The sequence below is a fragment of the Dipodomys spectabilis genome, unplaced genomic scaffold, assembly GCF_019054845.1.
Source record: "Dipodomys spectabilis isolate Male_0828 unplaced genomic scaffold, ASM1905484v1 ptg000108l, whole genome shotgun sequence".
In the NCBI taxonomy this organism is placed as follows: Eukaryota; Metazoa; Chordata; class Mammalia; order Rodentia; family Heteromyidae; genus Dipodomys; species Dipodomys spectabilis.
The window spans coordinates 20,959,061-20,967,481 of NW_024870785.1; the positions used below are offsets into that span (position 1 = coordinate 20,959,061).

The 8,421-nt window shown below is 47.5% G+C and overlaps 1 protein-coding gene across 1 annotated transcript in view; it reads right to left on the reverse strand.

Moving 5' to 3' along the window:
* Dis3l (DIS3 like exosome 3'-5' exoribonuclease) overlaps positions 1-8,095 on the reverse strand; it is a 38,333-nt gene extending 30,238 nt beyond the window's left edge. Inside the window, exons 1-2 of the mRNA XM_042687731.1 lie at positions 7,909-8,095; positions 5,689-5,842 (exon numbers count right to left, since the gene is read on the reverse strand). Of these exons, the coding sequence (XP_042543665.1) occupies positions 5,689-5,842; positions 7,909-8,047 (293 nt within the window). The 5' untranslated portion in view covers positions 8,048-8,095. The remainder of the gene's footprint in view (positions 1-5,688; positions 5,843-7,908) is intronic.
* Between the last annotated feature and the right edge of the window lie 326 nt (positions 8,096-8,421).

Here is an 8,421-nt window from a genome sequence, read left to right on the forward strand (position 1 = left end):
TAAGCCCCAGTACCAGGGCCAAAAAAGAAAAAAGAAAAACAAGTCTCTGAGCAAACTGTGATAGTCTCAGGATCCAGTGGAGGTCTCAGGACCTCGCCTTCACTTTAGACCCAGAGGTTCTCACGTCTACCTGTTTCCCCAGATAAAGATGAGATACAAAACCAGGAAACTAGAGTCAGGCGCTGGTGGCTCACACCTATAATCCTAGCTACTCAGGAATCTGAGATCTGAGGATCACAGTTCAAAGCCGGTCCAGGAAAGAAAGTCTGTGAGATTCTTATCTCCAATTAATCACAGAAAACAACAGAAGTGGAGCTGTGGTTCTAGTGGTAGAGTGTTAGCCTTGAGCAAAAAAAGCTCAGGGCCTGGGAAGGTGGCTCAGTGGTAGAGCGCTTGCCTTGCATGCCTGAGGCCCTGGGTTTGATTCCTCAGCACCACATAAGCAAAAAGAAAAAAGCCAGAAGTGGCACTGTGGCTCAAGTGGTAGAGCGCTAGCCTTGAGCTGAAGAGCTGAGGGACAGCGCCCAGGCCCAGAGTTCAGGCCCCACCACCGGACCCAAAAAAAAAAAAAAAAAGCTCAGGTCCAGAGTTCAAACCCCAGGACCAGCTCTCAGCAAAACAAAACAAAAAACAAAACAGTAAACCGCTCCAAATCAGAGTAAGAATAAACAAACCTTCCTAAACTTTAGGAAACTCGCTAAGTTAACAAATGACAACAAAAAAAGAATTTTGTAAATTTATTAAGCTTTACTCCCATCTATTCTTTTCAGCGGATGCAGTCATTTGTCAGCTACTATCAGCAGATAAAACAAATGAACAAATGGCCAGAGAATACTGATTGGCAAAGCAGGAATGTAGCAATCACTCCTAGCAAGACAGTCAGGTTTGCTTGCAGACGTGTGGGATTGGGGCTGTAATTTAATACCGAACAATACAATAGAGTTGTATTTCCTGCTAGTCAGTCTTTGGAGCTTATGACAGAATTAGACAGATGAGCATGCTGTGTGGAGTCAGCAGAGCATCATGGATCCTTGAACAAGCCCGACAGGAATGATGGGGGAGCAATAGTTTACTAAGTCAAGTGCAATATAAAATATCAGAAGTTTTAAATATTCCAGTCTTACTTAGACAGGCTTAGATATTTTGCAAACTTCATCATCTAAATATTTCAATTTCTTGGAGACAGCTAAACTTACTTCTATTTATTCAATTAATTAATTAATTTTTTGGTGCTGGTCCTTGGACTTGAACTTAGGTCTGAGCACTTTCCCTGAGCTTTATTTCCTCAAGGCTAGAGCTCTACTACTTGAGCCATTTCTGTTTCCAGCTTTGTGTGTATGTGTGTTTGTGTGTGTACACGTGTGTACATGTGTTTGCTGGTCCTGGGACTTGAACTCAGGGCCTGGATGCTGTTCTTGAACTTTTTTTTTTTTTTTTGGTCAGTTGTGGGGCTTACACTCTGGGCCTGGGCACTGTCCCTGCGCTCTTCAGCTCAAGGCGAGTGCTCTACCACTTGAGCCACAACGCCACTTCCAGTTTTCTAGTGGTTTATTGGAGATAAGAGTCTCACAGACTTTCCAGCCCGGGCTGGCTTTGAACAGTGATCCTCAGATCTCAGCCTCCAGAGTAGCTAGGATTACAGAAGTGAGCCACCATACCCGGCTCTCTGAGCTTCTTTTGCTCAAGGCTAGCACTCTACCACTTGAGCCACACCTCCACTTTCTGCTTTTTGGTGCTTAATTAGAGATAAGAGTCTTGGGCTGGGAAGGTGGCTCAGTGGTAGAGTGCTTGTCTAGCATGCATGAAGCCCTGGGTTTGATTCCTCAGTACCACATACACAGAAAAAGCCAGAAGTGACGCCGTAGTGGAGCTGTGGTTTGAGTGGTAGAGTGTTAGCTTTGAGTGGAAAAAGCCATACTGTGGCTCAAATGTTGGAATGTTAGCTTTGAGCAAAAGAAGTTCAGGGACAGTGCCTACGCCCTGAGTTGAAGCCCCGGGACTGGCCATAAATAAATAAATAAATAAAGAGTCTCACAGACTTTCCTGCCTGGGCTGACTATGAACCTTGATCCTCAGATCTCAGTCTCCCAATTAGGATTACAGGTGTAAGCCAATGGAGCCATGATTTGAGTGTATCCCTTGGACAATAGGTTGAAATTTAAGGTAATCCAATCCTGTTCTGAAGTGTGGTCTTTATTTGATGCTGGTAGTTCACACCTGTAATCCTAAGTACTCAGGAGGCTGAAATCTGAGATCATGGTTTGAAGCCAGCCCAGGTAGAAAAGTCAGTGAGACTTCTCTCCACTTCACCAGCAAAATGCTGGAAATGGAGGTATGGCTCAAGTGGTAGAGCACCTACCTTGAGCAAAATATAAAATGAGAACACGAGGGCTTTAGTTCAAGCCTTAGAACTAGCAGACACAAAATGAAGTAAGGAAGGAAGGGAGAGAGGGAGGGAAAAGTGGGGTCTTGGGAAGATGGTTAGTATTAGACAAGGTTGACAGGGTATAGACCCCCCCACCCCCACCACACTTTGTTTTGGATTATTGGTGATTTAGTAAGACAGAGGCCAGAAGATACACATATATATAATCTTTCTCTTGCCAGGTGGCATGGAACTCAGTCAACTAGAAGATGTGAACTTTTTTTTTTTTTTTTGGTCGGTCATAGGGCTTGATCTCTGGGCCTGGGCACTGTCCTTCAGCTCTTCAGCTCAAGGCTAGTGCTCTACCACATGAGCTACAGCGCCACTTCCAGTTTTCTGGTGGATTACTGGAGATAACAGTTTCACCGACTTTCCTGCCCAGGCTGGCTTTGAACCTCGATCCTCAGATCTCAGCTTCCTGAGTAGCTAGGATTATAGGCGTGAGCCACCAGCGCCCAGCCAGATGTGAACCTTTAACCTTGGACCTCCAGAATCATGAGTTAAAAGAAATTTCTTCTTCTTCTTTTTTTTTTTTTTGGTGGTTGTGGGGCTTGAACTCTGGGCCTGGGCGCTGTCCCTGAACTCTTCACCTCAAGGCTCAAGGCTAGTGTTCCACCACTTTGAGCCACAGTGCCACTTCCAGCTTTCTGGTGGTTAATTAGAGGTAAGAGTCTCATGGACTTTCCTGCCTGGGCTGGCTTCGAACCGCAATCTTCAGATCCCAGCCTCCTGAATAACTAGGATTACAGGCATGAGCGTCCAGTCCACCAGTGCATTGGGCCTTTGAAGTCATCCAGAGATTTTTTTTTTTTTTATCATGGGGTTTGAACTCAGGGCTTGGGCTCTGTCCTTGAGTTTATGTGTTCAAGGTTAGTGCTCTACCACTTTGAGCCACAACCTCACTTCCAGTTTTGGAGTGGTTAATTGGAGATAAAATTCTCATGGACTTTTCTGTCCAACCTGGCTTCAAACCATACACCTCAGATCTCAACCTCTTAGAGATGCATTTGTTTTCTTTTGTGTCAGTACTGGGTCTTAAATTTAGGGCCTCTAGTTCTAGCTTAGCTTTAGTCACTCAAAGCTGGCACTTTACTACTTGAGCCATACCTCCACTTCCAGCTTTTTGCTGGCTAACTGAAGGTAAGAGTCTCATGGACTTTCCTACATGGGCTGGCTGTGAAATGAGATCCTCAGATTTCAGCCTCCCGGATTAGCCACCAGGACATTGCTGGTTCACATTTAATTTCCTCCATAAGGCTATTGAGTCTTCTTCAGTGTCTTCTTGTCTCTGGCATCTAATCCCAACCAGAAAACAGGCTTGTGGCAAGAAGGCTTCCTTTTGTTTGTCAAGGCCTAGGACTCGGAGTTCAAAAAAAATCCAATGGATGGGGCTGGGAAGGTGGCTCAGTGGTAGAGCGCTTGCCTTGCATGCTCGAGGCCCTGGGTTCGATTCCTCAGCACCACATAAGCAAAAAGAAAAAAGCCAGAAGTGGCGCTGTGGCTCAAGTGGTAGCACCACATAAGCAAAACGAAAAAAGCCAGAAGTGGCGCTGTGGCTCAAGTGGTAGAGCGCTCGCCTTGAGCTGAAGAGCTGAGGGACAGTGCCCAGGCCCAGAGTTCAAGCCACATGACCGGACCAAAAAAAAAAAAAAAAAAATCCAATGGAAACCACAGCAGTAGCTTGAGCGTAAGTCATATACCTCCTTGTGTTTTGTTTTCTAATCTAGTATATCCACAGACAGGGCCCAGCTCTGGAAAGCCAATTGTTTTTCAAGCTAACTACTTTAGAAATGAACAGGAGGGGGAAAAAAAATACATTTAAATTCCAATTCTTTGCCTTTTGAATGTGTCAGGAATTTTTTTTAAACAATCCTTTGCATTAAAAATACTTTAGAAAACAGAAGTTGAAAAGGCTATACCAGCAGCAATCCAAAAGATGATAATGAATTGATTTTTAGGAGCAGAAATTGAAATACTACAACACCGAGAGCAACATTTTACTGCAGAGAGGGGCAAGCATCTATATCTTTGTGTCCGAGAAAAATCAACTGCAAGCTCATTTTAAAATATTCTATCTGAAAAAAAAACTTATATGCAATCCAGTTAATGTACATTTCTTTGAACTGAGTGTATCATAAGGACATTTTGTCATTTTCATATACAAATAAAAACACTTTGTTGCTACCAAGGTCTTGAGGAAATCATAACACTTAAAATAAATATATAGTGCCTGCTTATTAAATAACCTAGGATGTGTAGAGATGAGGTATATATATATATATATGTATATGTATATGTATATGTATACACACACATATATAGATATAATTCTAAAATACTATTTCCAAACAGTTTTAAGTGCAAAAATCACAAAACCTTTGCTAATACTAAGTGAAGCAAAACTGTACTTTAGAGTATTTATATAAAAGCATGGTGGCCATCCTTCACTTAAGTACAAGGTAAGTATTTTCAACTGTTTCGATTAGAAATGTTTTACTATGCTAGTAATTCTACTAGTCACCTAAAAAAGCAAAGTAAGTTATTTCCAATTTCATTGAATCAACCTTTAGAAATACAATATGCATTCACAATAGAGGAACCTAAGATTTAAAAGTATTTTTTTTCCAAGAACAGAAGGTATATTCTGAAACAACCTATCTACAATTAAAAAGATTAAATAATACACATTATCAGCAAAAGCAAAAACAAAATTGAAAGCAATAATCCTTCTCCCATAAAAATGCAAATCAAAAGGCAACTCACACTAGTGTCTAAATATCTACATAGAGGACACAATGCAGTCCATTGATCTACAGTCAGCTCTGTTAGCCAGATGTTGAAGCACAAGTATAAAATGCTACTGCATTCCTCACTAGCAAAGAGAATACCAAAGTAGTTTCTAAAATCCTTTAGGAGAAATGAATGCCTTCCCTCCCCTCCTCCAACAATGGATCTTCTCTAAAGAGGGGAAAAAGTGTATTATAAATAAAGAATGCAGCTGGGTACTGGTGGCTTATGCCTGTAATCCTACCTACTCAGGAGGCTGAGATCTGAGGATTGTGGTTGGAAGCCAGCCAGGGAAGAAGAGTCCCCATTAGACTCTTCAATTACCCACTCAAAAACTGGAGGTGGTGCTGTGGCTCATGTGGTAGAGCGCTAGCCTTGAGCATAAAATAGGCTCAGGGATTTACCCAGGCCCTGAGTTCAAGCCCCATGACTGACATAAATAATAAATAAATTAATAAATAAAGCAAAACACATACCTCCGGCCCCTTTGATGTTGCACAGCTTGACAAGCTGTTTGCATGAAGATAATTCCCTTCAACTCCAGAAACTCTAGGATCTCAAGGTAATCTTGAACAACTTTCCAGTCTGGGATTACATAATGAGTCACATCACTACTCAACAGCTTCCCATCTGAAATGTAATTCAAAATGAGAGCAATTAGGTAACAATTTCAAAGCCAACTTTCCACTTCAGTGTTATGGCAGGCTGGTGTCCAGAATAATTGCCTATTTTCACTCTACCTTGAAGCTTTGGATAGGCAAAGACAGACTTTGGTCAAGGAGCAAAATTCAGGGGAAATCCACTTATTTGTTTTATTCTATTCTACTGATATTGGGGGCTTGAACTCAGGGCCTCATGCTCTTAGTTGGCCTTTTCGCTCAAGGGCAATCCTTTACCAGTTGAGTCACAGATCCACTTCCAGCTTTTTTTGGTGCTTAATTGGAAATAAAGAGTCTCAAATTTTTTTTTTTTTTTTTTTTGTCGGTCGTGGGGCTTGAACTCTGGGCCTGGGCGCTGTCCCTCAGCTCTTCAGCTCAAGGCTAGCGCTCTACCACTTGAGCCACAGCACCACTTCCGGTTTTCTGGTGGTTTATTCAAGATAGGAGTCTCACGGTCTCTCCTGCCTGGGCTGGCTTTGAACCTCGATCCTCAGATCTCAGCCTCCTGAGTAGCTAGGATTACAGGCGTGAGCCACCAGCGCCCGGCTGTCAAATTTTTTTACCAGGCTGGCTTCAACCTGCGGTCCTTAGATTTCAGACTCTTCTTTTTTATGAAGCTGTGATAAATACAAATTCAACATGGTTTATGGTGCTGCCAGTGGTGCAGGAAAGTATGACTGATATTTTAAAAACAGACAAGTACATTTTCAGCATGAGTTGAGTATTTCTGGGTTAATCTATCACTTGCATACTTACTCAATTCAAATGCATGTGTGTGTTAACCACTCGGTGTGTTCTCTGGGGTTTCAAGCTATGCACATACTCAGAGGTCCGAGGCCCAGAAGACTAGAACTGACTAGAAAGGGCATTCAGTATGCACAAGCAATGGACAGTGCGGTTTCCATCTAGCTGAGAGCTACTCAGCCAAGCTGTAATTGAAACAGTAGCCACGTTGTACCCCTAACCAACAGTAGAAGGCTCCAAAGCTGAGCTCACCCTCCCACCGAAGGGAAGGGTCAGTACCCTTCCCTCACTTACAGGGCACCCTGAGCAGGGCACCAGTGGCTCAAGCCTACAATCCTAGCTACTCAGGTGGATGAGATGTGCCAGCAGTTCGAAACCAGCCCTGGAAGGATGATTGACCAGCAAAAAAGCTGGAGGTAAAGATGTGGCTCAAATGGTAGAGCACCAGCCTTGAGTGGAAAAAGCTCTCGGACAAGGCCCAGGCTCGGAATTCAAACCTCAGTACTGTCACACACACTAATAATAATAAAAATAGAATAAAATAAAAAGGGGCCCCCTAACAGCCCCTCTCCATTCCAAAGTTCCCCAGGACGTTTGTACAAGGAGGGCCCAGATCACTCCCAGATCCTACGATGGGGCGCCATTAAGTGTTGGAGCTCTAGCAGGGGTGCAAATTTGGGGGAAGCAAGCAAGTGCCCACTAGGGAGCGAGCTCGTGCACCCCCCCCCCCGGGTCTCCCCAATTCGCCGAGCAAGCTGCGGGAGGCTCCCCCAACCTGCGGAGAACCCCAACCCAGGGCGGGGAGGCAGCGGGTGCCAGTGTCACTGGCCGCTCCGCAGCAAGGCGGGGCGAGCGGAGAGGCGGCGGCGGAGGGCGGAAGGGGGTGGGAGACCCGGAAGCCGCAGCGGCGGCAGAGCTGGGGGTGGGCGCGGCGTCCCCGAGCGGCAGACGCTCGACCTGGGCCACCCCCGCTGCGCTAGGCCGCGGCTCCACGCGCCGAGCCAGGCCGCGGGCTCCGGTCTCCTCCGCAGCGCTAGGCCCCGGCCGTCCCCGCTGGGCCCCAGCCTCCTCCTTCCGCTGCGCCAGGCCGCGGTTCCGTGCGTCGTGCCTGGCCCCGGCCGCCCCCCGCCGGTCTCCGGCCTCCCCCGCTGCGCCAGGCCGCGGCTCCGCGCGTCGTGCCAGGCCCCGGCCGCCCCCCGCCGGTCTCCGGCCTCCCCCGCTGCGCCAGGCCGCGGCTCCGCGCGTCGTGCCAGGCCCCGGCCGCTCCCCCGCCCCGTGCGCCCCGGCCCTGACCGTTGCGGCAGGCGGAGGGCTGCGGGCAGAGCGGGCTGTGGCACGGCACGCGGGGCCGCAGGTAGTGCTCGCGCACGATCCGCAGCGTCCGGCCCTGGAAGGTCTTCAGCAGCAGCACCTTCTCCTGCTTCTGCAGCATGGTGGCCGGCGCTGGGCCCCGCCGCCCCGGGCTCCCGGGACGCGGCGGGCGGTGGCGAGGCCGCGGCGGAGGCTTGGGACCCGCCCCTCCGCCCCGGGCCTCCGGAACCCGCGCCTAACGGCTGCGCCCGCCCGAGAGCCCCGACCCTCCCTCCCCGCCCGGGTCCGGGGAAGGGCGGAATCAATGCATCTACTCAAGAGGCTGAGATCTGAGGATCGCGGGTTCGAAGCCAGTGTAAGCAGGAAAGTTGGTGAGACTTTCATCTGTTAACCAGCCAAAAGGCAGACGTGGCGCTGTGGCTCACCGTGGTAGAGCGCCAGCCCAGAGCAGAAAGCCCAGGGACAGCGCCCAGGCCCTGAGTTCGAGTCCCACGA